Consider the following 15,903-nt stretch of genomic DNA (forward strand, 5'->3'; position numbering starts at 1 on the left):
TTAAGGCCTGAAAAAAATTCATGCCTGAATGGGATTTGAACCCATGACCTCTGTGATACTAGAGCAGTGTTCTACCAACTGAGCTAACAAGCCAACTAGTGCTGCATCAGAATTGCAGAGGTCATGGGTTCAAATCCCCTACAGGTCTGAATTTTTTTCAGGCCTTATTTTCTCTTCCACTTAAAGTAAGTAGTGTTTATTACTGGGAAGATCGCTCTCATGTTAATTAGTTTAAATTGTTTTCTTAGTTTTAAATACTTAACTTTACTGTGATATTGAATTAAGTAAATCAAGCTGTTGTCAAGTAGAGACAATATTTGTCTTACCATTGAAGACTTAAGGTTTTAATAACCTGATTCCTAAATGTAAAGGTAAAAGAGTGATATACAAAAATGAATAAATAAGCCTAATAAACAAATAAACACAATAGACGTACAAGAAACTATTTTTACTAAAATTATGCAGATTCCAAGTTGGTAGCATGTACAGGGTATTTTCATTACAGTATTTAACACAAGCTATGATTAAGTAATAAATCCTTAATCAGCCAGTCATATATGTAGAAAGTCACAGATTAGCCATTTTTTTTCTGAGTCTAGTGCATAATATAAACAAGTATCAACAATGTCCACTGAGACTTCCAGACACTTGTCCTACTTCATCAGAAATGGGAAAAATCCAGAAATAAATTGACAAAAGAAGATGGCATTAGTGACACATGATCAAGCACCTTGTATTGTTGGTATATTTAGTTTCTATATTTCTTTGGTTTATGTCGGTTCCTTTAGAAACGGTTGGATATCAAGTTCGGTTTGATGATAACACCAGTGATAAAACTCTGATTAAGTATATGACTGATGGCTGCCTTTTGCGGGAGTTCCTTGATGATTCTGCACTTAGCAAATACAGTGTAATCATTCTGGATGAAGCTCATGAGAGAAGTTTGGATACAGTAAGTACAATGTTATTAATAATTTATTAAAGTCCTAGTTGATTTGATTTTTTATATTGGAAAAGGTTTATTGATGCTCATTTAATTTTAACCTCTCCCTCAGAGTGATTGATGAGTAATTTGTTTTAATAAATATCAATACTTTGTCCAGGAGAAAAATGATGAAATAAAGGGATATTTTATAATTAGCATTTCCATGCACATTATTAAAGCTACACTTTTAAGACATGTATGGAGGACAGGAAAGAGAATTGATATCTAGACCTTGGGAGTGAAGGGTCACTGTGGAAAACCTAGAGGGTGCCTTTCTGCATGTTTCCTTGGACTGGATATAAGTAAATAGATATCCCTTACAATACACTCAAAGGCACTGCAACTATTTTGAATAAATGATTTTGATTATTGCTTTAAGGTGCTTGTTACTCTTCTTTGTTTTGCAGGATATCTTATTTGGTTTAGTTAGGAAATTATTTCATGATTGGAGAAAGAATTTCAATGCAGAAGATAAACCTACAAGGCTCCCAAAAGTTATTATCATGTCAGCTACCTTAAATCATGAGAAGTTTTCAGAATTCCTTGATGGCTGTCCAGTCTTTGAAATTCCTGGGCGCTGCTTTCCTGTGAAAAATATCTTTTTGGACTATGTTGGTGTCAAGGACTTGCAGACACCAAGTTATCTGAAAAGGGTGAGTCTGTAAAATTTATTCATGAAATGAAATATGTAGGTTGAGTTTGCTTTTGATAGTCTGTTTGCCTTGCAGACTTTTTTCCATATTCTCCTGTCCTATTCCTTTCACAAAAAGTAATACTTTAAATTCCAATTTTTGACCTGGAAACTGCAAATGAAGAGCTGCCTACTTGATGTGCCTCTGATAAACTCAATTCAATATTCTGTAGGCTGTAGAGACAGTGATGAAGATTCATCTTGAGGAATGCCCAGGAGATATATTGGTTTTCCTAACAGGACAGGATGAAATTGAACATGCATGTGACAAACTGTATGAGTCAGCTGAGAAAATTGACTATAGCCATGATGTCCATTACCATGAAGTGGAAGCCATGTTGATTCTTCCCTTATATGGTTCCATGACAACTGGTTTGTGCAAATTTTTTCATCTACTTAAGATTCCTTTAGTAAACTTCTCTGTGATGTTTGTTGATTTTACAATAAAACATATCTGTTTTGCAGAATTACAGAAAAGAGTATTTGATCCTCCTAGTTCTTCTGTGAGGAAGGTAGTTGTAGCAACAAATATTGCAGCCACATCACTTACTATAGAAGGAATAAGGTAAACAGACAAAGTTAACAAATGTATAATCAGGATATTTACCTTACATATCTAATTACAAAAAAAAAAACAGTGTACAGAGTTTCATGTCATGTGCACTTTAAATTAGATTATAGGAAAATTATAAATATTATCATGTAACTTTACATGTACAATATCATCATGTTGATTATTGTGTAATTTTTCTTGAATCAGATTTTGTCTATCTTTTCTTGATAGCAACATTTGGTTCAAATTTTTAGGCATATCAGAACTACAATAATCAGACACATACATTGTGATATCACAAACCTTATCACATGTAAAAATATGAATAAGGAATAAAACTACCAACTACTCACTGTAGAAGGGCAATCCTGTGGCATGATGGTTAGTGCACTGGACTTTGGGTCATGAGGTGCAGCACCATTTTTTTATGTTCTCTGGGCACAACACTTAACTTTTGCAATGCTTCTCTCCACCCAGTGGTATGAGTAAGAACCAGGAAGAAAAGCCCAATGAAATATCTGGGGTAGCAACCTTGTTATGGGCTGGCATCCCATTCAGGAAGGAGTACATGTAGCTATACTCTTAGGTGTAGTTGCTTCATACTACATGGAAATAGAGATAAGTTGTAGCTGGGCAGGCCACCCAGTTCTAGTACAGACTCAACCTACATATTCCTTTACCTACTTGTTGTAATTTTATAGGTTGAAATTAAATTCAGGTTCAGTGGTTTTCAAAGGGGGTTAATCTGTAATTTTCTTTGTTTATCTTGACTTATGTTTAGATATGTTGTGGACAGTGGCTTTGTGAAGCAGTTATCATATAATCCACGCACAAGACTTGACTCCCTTACCGTTGTTTTGACATCAAGGTATTATTAGTAATGTACAATGTCATGTATTTTTAAACCTTGATTTTTAATTAATTTAATTTCTCTTTTTTGTTGTTGTAACAGAAGCTGTTTCCTTTCAGCCAGTTGATAATCAGTCACTTTGATAGTATTGTATCATGAAACGACATACAATCTTTACATCATGTTTTTTTCTTTTTTCAGATCTGAAGCCATTCAAAGAGCAGGAAGGGCTGGTAGAACTGCACCAGGAAAATGCTTTCGACTTTATTCTAAGTAAGTAGATTTGATTATACAGTTTATGAACTAGCAATGTATAGTTGTCTGAGATTATTTTGTGTTTCTCTGTTTCAGGGAGGTCTATGAGATGGCCATGACAGAGGAAACAATTCCTGAAATTCAGAGAACAAGTTTGAGTCATGTGGTTCTCTATCTCAAGTCCATGGGAATACATGATGTTTTAGGGTAAGTACATTGTTACATCCTCTGTTAGGTCTGAAAACAAATGTTGTATTTTCTCAGTTACAAGAAGATTGGAATTCAGTTTTAATACCAGAAGTTTTAGCCATGATTACTGGGATACTTGACTGTAACACTCCACAATGTTGCAAGTTTACTCTGACATTCAGTGATCATCATCTAAGGACAACCTCACTTTCTCCAAACTCTCTGAGGAATGAGTGCAAAGGACTGGTAACAATTACAGATAGAGAAGGACTACTGTGAGGAGAAAGAAAACTTGTACCCCTGTTGAGTTTTCCCAAAGAAAAAGCTCTAAGGATAAAGATGAGTAGCACAATCACCATACCCACTTCTGTAACATGTACGGAAAATGTGAAAATTGCTAGTTTGGGACAAAATCACTTCTTTAGGTCTATTTTAAACTCACATTTACTATTACAACTGATTTATTTCAAACTATTTTATTTTTGTCACATTCGATTCAAATTTGTATTTCCCAGAATCCCTTGTGGGTGTGGTCTTTTTCACAAATAATCAATTTCGAGTTCACTGACATAGTAAAACGTAGAAATAATAACATTTTGTATTACATGGAGGCTAGTATCTCCTCAGTGAGATCAACTGGCACTCTAAAAACAGACTTTCTGCCTCTTTTTACAACTTGAAGATCACATCACCATTTTTCTCTTGGAAATTCAGCTCTCTTTTTGTGATTCTTTTCATTATATTTTAGATTCCTTAGACTATTCTTTTCCTGCTTTTTCCTCCTCCACTCTTTGATCCTCGCAAGCTTTTCTTCCTTTTCGTTAACCATACCTCTTGTCAAGCGCACTTGAAGCGATTTTTACAGATTGCTAAATCTCAGAAAAATTATTGAGCTTGAAGACCCAGCGACCCTTGATAACGTCGCAGAAACCGCCAAAACAGGAAAGGTTACTATAGCTGCAAACGCTAATCACTCGTATTTCAAACTTTACTAGAACAAACTTGACACATTGTTGAATACGGTAACTGAAAATGACAAAATTACAAACACGCGAATGAGCATAAAATAACTTACATCGTATGAGTGAAAGTACTGGAAAACGACAGAGCGAAATAAACAAGTGTAATGTCGTACGTCAATCATGTTGGATCACGTGACTAGAGAGAGAGATTATTATTAAAAAAAAGCAAGGTTTTTACTACAAGCAGGGCGTTGTGGTTCATTTTACTTTAGCTCTATTCGAGACTGATACTCTCGATACCACATCTGGCGACGAGGATTCTAAAAAATTCATGAATCCCACAGTCAATATTCACATCAACACTGGTTTTCATTGAGGAGTTCGCTGTGTAAATTTTTCTTGAAAGCACGTGCTGTTTGCGACGCGCTCAACTCTGTGAGACCTCATGGCGGTTTCGCTACCAAGTTTTCCACCGTTCGACGTCCATGCCGATGGCAGTGCAGGTCCACGATGGAAAAGATGGCTAGGACGCTTAGAACGAATGCTTATCGGAATGAACATCACAGCTGCGAAAAGGAAACGGGCTTTGTTGCTGCATTATGCCGGCACCGACGTAGACGAAATATTCGACACCTTACCAAACACTGGCGAAGACGGCGACTATGACACGGCGGTCGCGAAACTTAACGAGTATTTCTCCCCACAAGTCAACACCACATATGAAGTATATAATTTTCGCCAGACGAAGCAGAAAGAGGGTGAGTCGCTTGATAGTTTTCACACCAGGCTTCGCCAACTCGCGAAAACCTGTGAATTCAGCGATGTTGACAAAGAAATTAAAGAACATATTATTCTGACGTGCAGTTCCAGCTCGCTTAGACGCCGAGCGCTACGTGAAAACCCAACGTTAGAAGGTTTATTGAATCTAGGAAGAGCATTAGAACTCAGTGAAAAACAAGCGAAAGACGTAGAAGATACCGGAGGCGAATTCCAAGCCGTCAACAAAATCAAACGAAAAGAAGAGAATCGGCAAAGTCGCCCACGATACCGGCGTGACACACAATCACGCAATCGTCGTTTTGGAAACAAGCAAGGCAATTCTCCCAGAAAATGTGGCAAATGTGGCGGGTACGCACCTCACAAAAATCCATGTCCTGCGCAAGGAAAAGTCTGTAAAGCCTGCGGGAAAATTGGCCATTTTGCTCATGTTTGTCGTTCAAAACCTCGTACCGTGGCCTCCGTGGAAACTGGTCAAACCTCTGATGAAGAATATGAGTACGTTTACACTGTCGACCATCAAGAAAACAAGAAGCCACCCATATGTCAGCTACAAATCAATGGAAGAAACGTGAACATGATGATCGACTCGGGTGCATCTGTTAATCTTCTTGATGAAATAACCTTTCAAAGAATTAACAGTCACGGCAGTGAAAGCCTGCAGCCTGTTCACACCAAGATTTATTCATATGGATCTAAAGTCCCTCTTCCTACCCTGGGAATCCTCACTGCAACCGTGAAATCCAGTAACGCGAGCACCTCCGCTCAGCTGACTGTTGTTAAAGGAGAAAACGGAAATCTTCTCAGCTATCACACTGCAAAGAAACTAGGTCTGATTGCGGTTTCTATTAATACTGCCACCGTCACTGAAAGAAACAAAGACGACCCGGAGTCTCTAAAAGAAGAGTTCAAATCACTGTTTGGAGGCATAGGGAAAGTACCAAACAAACAAGTGAAGTTACACATTGACCCCGATGTTACACCCCGACAGCAACCCCACAGACGAATTCCATTTCATGTTAGAGACGATGTCGAAAAAGAGCTTGAGAGACTTGAGAAACTCGACATCATTGAGAAAGTTGAAGGGCCCACACCCTGGATCAGTCCAATTGTTGTCGTCCCCAAGAAATCCGGAGAAGTTCGAATCTGTGTTGATATGCGTAAGGCAAACCAAGCAATTAAGCGGGAAAAGCATCTCATGCCAACCATTGATGACCTTGTTGCTGATTTGAATGGTGCAACGCTTTTCAGTACATTAGATCTGTCCTCAGGATACCACCAGCTTGAGTTATCACCTGAAAGTCGTTATGTCACAACCTTCAGTACACATGCTGGCCTAAGAAGATACAAACGTTTGCCTTTTGGAATTAATGCAGCGTCCGAAATTTTCCAGGAAAAGATCAGGGAACTCCTTTCTGGCCTCCCAGGATGTAAAAACATCTCAGATGACATCATAGTATTTGGAAAAGACCAGGAAGAACACAACAAGAATCTCCGTGGTGTTCTCCAGAGGCTTAAAGAAAATAACCTCCGTCTCAACAAAGACAAGTGTGCGTTTTCCAAAACTGAAATCAAGTTCTATGGTCACATTTTCAGCTCTGTCGGTGTTAGACCTGATCCAAAGAAAGTTAAAGCAATCCACGAGGCACAATCTCCTCGGAACCATAGTGAACTGAAGTCTTTTCTTGGTATGGCACAGTACGTCTCCCGATTCATACCAGACTATGCCACAATCACGACCCCTTTGCGCCTGCTGACCCGACAGGACACCCCTTGGAAATGGGAGCAAGAAGAACAAAAGGCATTGGACAAGCTGAAAGAAGCCCTCGCTGGGGATCAAGTTATGTCCTACTTTGATCCAAGAAAGAAGACCGAAATCATTGTCGATGCGAGTCCAACTGGTCTTGGTGGACTGTTAGTACAAGAAGGCAAAATTCTTAGTTATGAAAGCCGTGCTTTGAGTGATGTGGAAAGTCGCTACTCCCAAACAGAGAGAGAGATGTTTGCCGTAGTATGGGGAGTGGAACATTTTCATCTGTATGTTTATGGTGCCCAGTTTTCTGTTATTACTGATCATAAACCTCTCATAGGCATCTTTAAGAACCACAAGCAAACTTCCCCAAGAATGGACAGGTGGAAACTTCGACTCATGCCCTACGACTGTCAGCTGATCTATCGGCCTGGAAGAGATGCCGAAAACCCTGCTGATTACATGAGCCGACATCCGTGTCCCACAGCACCAGAAGAACAAAATTTGGCTGAAGATTATGCCAACTATGTATGCTCTAATGCTGTACCAAGAGCAATGACGCTCGAAGAAATAAAACACGAAACCAGAAATGATGCAGAAATGCAAGCTGTCGTCAAGGCTGTGGAAACTGGCCAATGGAATGTTCCAGACGTACAGAGATACAAGAAGCTCAAGGAAGAATTATCAGTGTTCAATGGACTAGTATTGAGAAGAAACAGAATTGTGATACCATTTACTCTCAGAAGTAAAGCAGTAGACCTGGCACATGGTGGTCACCAGGGGATTGTCAAAACAAAGCAACTCATCCGAGACAAAGTGTGGTTCCCCGGAATCGACAACCTAACAGAAGAGAAGGTCAAAAGCTGTCTTTCATGTCAAGCTGCATCGACCAAGTCACCACCGATTGAACCCCTTCGAATGACGCCACTCCCTAGCGGACCTTGGAGAGAAGTCGCAGTGGATTTTGCTGGACCGTTCCCCTTTGGTGATTACATCATGGTTGTAACAGATGAATTCAGCCGTTTTCCGGAAGTAGAAATACTTACCTCAACATCAGCAAGAGTTGTGATCCCTAAACCTGATGCAATATTCTCAAGACAAGGTATTCCTGATGTCCTGAAAAGTGACAATGGTCCACCGTTTAATGGTCATGAATTTAAGAACTTTTCTGACTACTTAGGATTCAAGCATAGAAGGATAACCCCGTATTGGCCAAGAGCAAATGGAGAAGCAGAACGACTGGTTCAGACCCTCCAAAAGTCTATCAGAATTGCTCACCTAGAAGGCAAAAATTGGAAGCAAGAGTTGTACAAGTTCTTACGGCAATATCGTGCAACACCCCACTCCACCATCAATGTGTCTCCAAGTGAAGCCTTAAACAGTAGAAAACTCAAGACCACACTACCAGAGTCACCAATCACCCAACACAAGCTGCCGCGATATACACTTCAAGATCCATCCGCTAGCATCGCCCAGAGAGATGCTCTGCAAAAGCAGAAAATGAAGGTCTATGCTGACCTCAAAGCGCATGCTCAAGAACGAGAGATTAAGCCAGGAGAAGTTGTACTCATTAGACAACCCAAACAAAACAAGCTCAGCACTCCATACAATCCAAAACCATTCATCGTGGAGGAACAGAAAGGCACCATGGTCACAGCGAGTGATGGTTCACACACTGTTACGAGGAATTCATCGCAGTTCAAAGTTATTCCGAAACATCTTGCACCCTGCCAAGAGAATGGTGGAAGGAAAGATGAAGAAAAGACACAATGTCCATCCAAAATGAAAGCTGACGCCTTGCCGAGACGATCGAAACGACAGATCAAACCTCCTGTCAGGTTTTCAGACTATGTACAAATCGTCTACGAGAAATAGGCTGGAAAAGGAACTTTTCTGATTCTCTGAGAACGTTGACATAATATGAAGTGTTTGAAGGAAAAGAGATCTCAGTTTAAATTCAGTTTGAATGTTGATTATTGAACTTTGATTACAAAACGATGTACATTGTTTTGTTTAGAATTTTAGGACGTTTATCACTTAAAATACAGTTAGTCACCTTGTGTTCTTTTCATCCGAAAAAAAGGGAGGGATGTAATGTCGTACGTCAATCATGTTGGATCACGTGACTAGAGAGAGAGATTATTATTAAAAAAAAAGCAAGGTTTTTACTACAAGCAGGGCGTTGTGGTTCATTTTACTTTAGCTCTATTCGAGACTGATACTCTCGATACCACAACAAGGATACTTACAAGACGAATGTGACCAAACCAAAGACGAAAACATGAAACCCAGAGCTAGATATGTAACGATAATTTTCGCAAACTAGACAACTAACCAAATAAATTACGCGCAACCAATATATATACGATATGCAAATAAATATCACAAGTGCAAAACTGGTAACTGACAAAGGACACTAATGAAGACGAGAAAATAAACACCTAACACAAAACTATGAAACACCAACACTAACAAAAAATGATAATACAAATTCCTGCGCCTACAGTAACCAAGCTATTTTCGACACGGAGATGAAAAGATGAAGGCGAAAATGGCGGAGAAAACAGCAGATTTCATAGCGCTTTTGGTGGCATTTGTGGCGAGACTCCGTTCTCAATATGGCGTCAACATGGTAAAAAGCGTAGCGACTTGATCAAAAGTGAATATTTTGGCCGTTTCTAGAGATATGGACCCGAAAACTTGGAAATGACAAGAGAAACTTATGAGCATTGAAGTGTAATCGATTTTGAAACCCGACTTCGCCGTGTTTGAAGTATAGTAGCGAAGGAGCAGGTAAGTTGATGAAAAATATTATTGCGTAATCAGGTTTTACAAAACCGTAGCGACTGTTTTACACTGATATTTCTCCGTTTATAGTCAATCCTTTAGACTGATTTTTCGCTATTTTAGAACACCAAGTATGAGCATTTGGTTAATGTGTTTTTGTTCCCACAGGATTCCAGTTCAGTCAATCTACGGACAACAACTTGGTGTACTTCCAAATTCTGAAACCCAGCGTTACACAAAGGATACTTAAGAATGATGAATCTTTTCTATTCGTTTTAATAAACTTGAAATGTCAAAGTTTTGCTCAAATGTAGTGTTTATTGTGTGTTATCATTAGGTGTAATTTGTTTAGTCAAACGAGCTTTCTTTTCAGTGAAAAATGTATTTTAAAAATTTTACCACTGATATTGTGTTACGCGTTACAACCAAAATTGGCTCGATTTTTCATCTTTCACGGGTATTTTCTCGAAGACAGTAATGTGGTTTTCTGATTTTTTGCTTTTACAATAATCAATAAGAACAACTTTACCTGTAAGCAAAGATTCGGCTTCAATGAAAATGTAAAACAGAAGAAATCATTGAAAGTTTGCAGTCAACCCCCTATGGGCATGGTGATTGTGCTACTCATCAAACCAATTAAACAATACTGTGACCACAGGACCTTTTTTTATTGCTTGCATTTACTTTCTAACCTTTTGGATTTTGTGTTATGGCTTGGATAATTTGATTACTGGTAATCAGCAATTCACAGCAATGAAACTTTAACTGTGAATACAGATATTTTTATGTTTTCTTAGCTTTCAGTACATTGATCCACCAGAAGAGAGAATGATTCTAGAAGCATTAAAACAACTTTATTATTTTGGAGCATTGGACAGGTAAATTGAATCTTTAGTCCAGAGCAAACTCTGATTCTAGAAGCATTAAAACAACTATATTATTTTGGAGCATTGGACAGGTAAATTGAATCTTTAGTCCAGAGCAAACTCTGATTCTAGAAGCATTAAAACAACTATATTATTTTGGAGCATTGGACAGGTAAATTGAATCTTTAGTCCAGAGCAAACTCTGATTCTAGAAGCATTAAAACAACTATATTATTTTGGAGCATTGGACAGGTAAATTGAATCTTTAGTCCAGAGCAAACTCTGATTGTAGAAGCATTAAAAGCTCTAAAGCATGAAAATCAAACATGATTCTAGAAGCATTAAAACAACTATATTATTTTGGAGCATTGGACAGGTAAATTGAATCTTCCGTCCAGAGCAAACTCTGATTCTAGAAGCATTAAAAGCACTAAAGCATGAAAATCAAACATGATTCTAGAAGCATTAAAACAACTATATTATTTTGGAGCATTGGACAGGTAAATTGAATCTTCCGTCCAGAGCAAACTCTGATTCTAGAAGCATTAAAAGCACTAAAGCATGAAAATCAAACATGATTCTAGAAGCATTAAAACAACTATATTATTTTGGAGCATTGGACAGGTAAATTGAATGTTCTGTCCAGAGCAGATTTTCAAGTCTGGTAACTTTTCATTAATCTTTGTATTCATGTGGCTCTGGGAACTTTTCCATTTAATAAGTCAGTGTGCGGAGAAGGGGATGGAAAGTGGGGAAGTGGTGGGAAGGAGAGAGGGAGAGGATAAAGGGGGAGGGGTGGGAAGGAGAAAGGGAGAGGATAAAGGGGGAGGGGTGGGAAGGAGAGAGGGAGAGGATAAAGGGGGAGGGGTGGGAAGGAGAGAGGGAGAGGATAAAGGGGGAGGGGGAAGGGGAGGTGATGACCCACAAAAGACTGCCAGCCTATCAAAAGGGAAGTTGTAATACTCATTCCTTCTATGAGTGGACTCATTTGGTGAGTCTGAAAACAAGACATTGTTATGAACTCCAGTGAAAGACAAGGAAAAGGCTTTAAACTTTCATATGTTGTGTGATTTTTTCTCATATTGAAAAACGTAAATTTCAATTTTGTTTTCAGAGGTGGAAATGTCAGCACACTAGGTCGTCAGATGACGGAATTTCCACTCTCTCCAGGCCTCTCCAGGACAGTAATATCCTCAGCTAGCCTTGGTTGTACAGAACTGGTACTTGCAGTGGCAGCCATGCTGTCTGTGGAGAATGTCTTTGTAACTCCGGGAGGGAAAAAGAATTTATCAACAGCTACACAGGTTCATAAAAAACTGGCGGAGGAAGCCGGTGGAACAAACGACTTTGCAACACTCCTGTTTGTCTACAGGCAGTGTCATTCTAGGTTAGTATTCCTGTGCTAAGTTTGTTTTTCTATGTACTATTATTAGCCAATAGTGTTAGATCCTTGTAAAGTTTTGTTCTCTCCTGTTTTTTGTAGTCCGTCACCACCACGATGGTGTCGTGAACATTACATTCACTGGAGAGCACTGAAAATGGCGTACAACATACACCATCAGCTGGAAACCATCTTGCAAAGACAGGTGAAGAACCAACACTGATTTATCATATTCTACACTTTGAGTGCTTCCAAGAGTGAAATTGATATATGAGACATTTTATCAGATAGTTAATAAGCTTTTGTTGAATACTTTCCCGGTTCATTGCCAGCTCAAAGCTGAATACGGGCTCCTTTATTTTTGTCTTTTCAGCTTAGTAAAGACTCTGTTCCAAAGAGGAATACAGACAGTACAAAAATTAACTCGAAAGATCTGCTGAGGAGAGTATTGTGCAGTGGATATTTCTGCAATGTAGCGCGGAAGTAAGTCATCCTTTTTTTCTTTGAAGTGTCCTTTACATTTCGATCGAGCAGTCTTCCTTCGATAAAACAATTCCTAATCGAATGTCAAAAGTAATTCATGATTCCATTAGTTTTGCTTTACTACACTTTATAATTGATCAGGAAAAGTCCCACCACTTTCCCTAACCAATCAGAAAAGACGCTAAAACAATCGTCAATTGCGCGTTTTTACTGCGCCTGAAGAGTTTAAACTTTCATTCGTTCCTTGAAGCGCCTTACAATTTTATTTATTATTCGACTGTCATGGCATCTTTTTGTGTCTTATCCTTTTTAGAAGCAGTTCGGGAAATAGTTTCCGCACTATGGACGGACATGGTACACAAGTTTATATTCACCCATCTTCAACGGTAGAGTTAGCTTTTTATATTCCGATTAACAATAGTGGTTTGCAGAGATGAAGAAGTTCAATTGAAGTTTCAATTTGCAATTGTAACTCAATCTGATGATGATTAAATTTTGACAACATGTCTGCATGCTAGGAAGGGACGCACTGAGCGGTTTTATTAATCATTCTTGAGGATTATTGTTACACGGATGGTCGCGCTACACGATCGTAAAAAGAAAAGTGAGCTTAAAAAGTGCATGAGGTCATATGGAGCATTCACTCTCATTTATCTTCACTACTGCATTTATCTCATTGAAGAATGCCTACTGATCATTTATATATTTTTTTAGCTATTTGGTTGCGAAGATCAGCTCGAGTGGATAATTTTTCATGACATCATCTGGACTTCAAAAATCTATGTCAGAACAGTTTGCCCAGTGAGTGTTAATTTTTTTCCTTGTCTTTCTTCTTTATTGTATGAAGAGTTTACTTTTAAAACTGAAATGTGTAGCTTACAAGATTCCTGATGACCAGCCACTTACAAAATCACGTTCGTCTTTAGATAAGGTATGAGTGGGTGGGAGAACTCCTGCCCAGGTTACATGAAGTAGACAGTTATTCCTTGTCTGGCTGGGCAGAGGGAAAAGTAACGGTCAGCAAGCATGACGGGAACTTACAAGACCAAAACGAAACCGAAACAGGTGTGTTTCTCTTTTTTGAGGACTCTGACACGTTAAACCGTACTGCAATTTGTTCATTATATAATTTCACCTCATTTTTGTTGGTTCAGGCACTGTTACAGACGTCGTTAAAATATCGAAACGGAACACACAAGAATCTCTCACGGCTGCTAGGCAACGCTTTCTCGAAAGAAAAAGAGCCCGCGAGAAGAACCAGGGCAGGTGACTGGATCGACAACGGCTGCCATCGTGGGATGCCCCTATGAGGAAAAACAGTGCTAACCACGTTGACAACACATGTCCTGACGCACTAGCCATAGCAAACGGCTATTTGTCACGTGAGCCTCACGTGAGGCAGTTGTTTTCATAAGCCAAATGAAAATAGGTAATGGACGCAAAGCAGAGCGAGGACCACGTCCACAGGACGATATTATCGTTTCATTGTGCTCTGAAGAATTTGCTTATTAATCAGAACTGTTCATCTAGATCAGTCAATTTTTAAGTTACATCTTAAAATAAACAGGGTTAAATGTTGAAGTAAGATCTTCTCCCACCCCGCCCCCAAAGTATTTATTATTTTTCTTACTCTTATTTATAAAGACCCATTTATATCTGAGCCGTTGTTCTCGACCGTTGGAAAGAGCTGTAAGTATAAGGTTGAAGTGAAGGCTCTTCGATAAGAAGAAATTCGTTTATTTTTTTTTTGCTAAATTAAGATGGTAATATTTCTGGAAAAATTCTGTTATGATTCAACAAGAAAACTTTTAAAATTTACGTTGGTGAACTTGCTTTCATGAAAATTTTTTAACGTGGCGTGTTTCTTTTGTTAAATCATTACACGTTCTTTCTGACTAATTGCCCTTAGAGAGTCACAGCACAAACTACCGGGAGTGGAGAGAGAGCGGGACTTGAAGAGTAGAGCACTGAAAATTTACTCTCCCCAGATTCCTATCGACCAGGAACTCTTTGCAGCTTGACGGCAGCAAATTAAAGCCCTTTCGTAGAGGTACCACTCATTTTGGTATCGAATGTGAGCTTTTTACATCATTTTACTTTGGACTAAAATTATTGCGGTCATAAGGCAAAAAATTAAGGAATAATACAAATTTCCCCATAACGCGGTAAGAAAACAGCCGGGATGTCAACACTCTCACCTAACATCATGCATCAGTCTATTCAGGAAATATTTTGCAATCACGTTTGCAATCTTTTTAATTTTTAAACTGAATTGTACCAGTATGAATTTGTTTACGGAGAAATAGCCCGCTATAATCTCATTTAAGTAAAACTTGCTGTGTAGTGATGTGAACTGAAGAAGAGGGAAAAGAACGAGCGCAAGAATTGGAACCCTGTAGGGAAAAACATCCAAGAAATTACAAATGACCGAATTCTTCCGACACTGTTGTTATCCTGATCGTTTAAATGGAACCTTCAACGGTTGTCCCAATAGAAAAGCTTTCCATTGGTCGACTTGGGATCCGTTTAGAATATTTCATTGAAAAAGAGGCTGAAGCGAACAAAAAATTAAGCGAGTTAACGCACTGCACACTCACCAAAAATTTCAAGTTTGATACAGGTCGAATAGGCATATCAGTCTCCCAGGTAGAGGGCGATTTCGATTGACTTTTCGTACGTAGAGCAGCCATTTCATGTGAAGAAAACAAGCAATAAGGAAAAATAAAACAAAACCAAAAACAATCAAAATGTCAATTGACAGACTGTTACTCTGATTTTTGAAGATCTAAGTGATGTATTTTCAGAGAAATTCGAATTTCGAGTCGTGCGGAAACTAAAATGCACAAACGGGTGCTTTTGTCTCGAAAATAAACTGAATAAAAAGGTTTTTATTGTCTATTGTTTTCTTAATTTAGTGGACTCAGCATGTTAACATTTTATGTTTTTGATGAATACTTCAATTTATAAGAGCCACAAGACAGTCTTTCACACGATTTAGAGTTTTCAAGCGTGTCAAGTATATGGCAAAAAAACACTGTGATGATATTGAACAAGTGTCTTTTCTTAAAAGGGGCAATTAAAAAATTCAGGCCAATATATATCTTCACATCTCCAGATAAAAACAGTAAACATGAAAACAGCAAATCGGCTTTCGTCAGCATGTTTCATGAGTTTATTTCGTTCCTAAAAGAAAAGACACCGAGCGCCTCCCATTAAACTCAAATGTAGTCACCATTCCCCACAAATCGTGGTTAAATATTAGCGATATAAAAAACTATCGGCACCGCGAATATTGATAAGTTTTTTCCTTGTTTGTTTCCGTTAGGGCTCAAAAACTATTAATAGCGGGCCGATATCTTTCTTAAGCTTTGCCG

General features: G+C 38.6%; 1 protein-coding gene across 1 annotated transcript in view; it reads left to right on the forward strand.

Annotated features, from left to right (window-relative positions):
• LOC131787957 (probable ATP-dependent RNA helicase DHX40) overlaps positions 1 to 15,414 on the forward strand; it is a 16,700-nt gene extending 1,286 nt beyond the window's left edge. Inside the window, exons 3-17 of the mRNA XM_059105037.2 lie at positions 789 to 952; positions 1,393 to 1,638; positions 1,850 to 2,048; positions 2,142 to 2,241; positions 3,011 to 3,097; positions 3,281 to 3,352; positions 3,431 to 3,541; positions 10,597 to 10,677; positions 11,780 to 12,052; positions 12,149 to 12,251; positions 12,420 to 12,529; positions 12,843 to 12,915; positions 13,244 to 13,330; positions 13,456 to 13,594; positions 13,684 to 15,414. Of these exons, the coding sequence (XP_058961020.2) occupies positions 789 to 952; positions 1,393 to 1,638; positions 1,850 to 2,048; positions 2,142 to 2,241; positions 3,011 to 3,097; positions 3,281 to 3,352; positions 3,431 to 3,541; positions 10,597 to 10,677; positions 11,780 to 12,052; positions 12,149 to 12,251; positions 12,420 to 12,529; positions 12,843 to 12,915; positions 13,244 to 13,330; positions 13,456 to 13,594; positions 13,684 to 13,799 (1,961 nt within the window). The 3' untranslated portion in view covers positions 13,800 to 15,414. The remainder of the gene's footprint in view (positions 1 to 788; positions 953 to 1,392; positions 1,639 to 1,849; positions 2,049 to 2,141; positions 2,242 to 3,010; positions 3,098 to 3,280; positions 3,353 to 3,430; positions 3,542 to 10,596; positions 10,678 to 11,779; positions 12,053 to 12,148; positions 12,252 to 12,419; positions 12,530 to 12,842; positions 12,916 to 13,243; positions 13,331 to 13,455; positions 13,595 to 13,683) is intronic.
• Positions 15,415 to 15,903: the final 489 nt, after the last annotated feature.

The sequence above is a fragment of the Pocillopora verrucosa genome, chromosome 8, assembly GCF_036669915.1.
Source record: "Pocillopora verrucosa isolate sample1 chromosome 8, ASM3666991v2, whole genome shotgun sequence".
Lineage (NCBI taxonomy): Eukaryota > Metazoa > Cnidaria > Anthozoa > Scleractinia > Pocilloporidae > Pocillopora > Pocillopora verrucosa.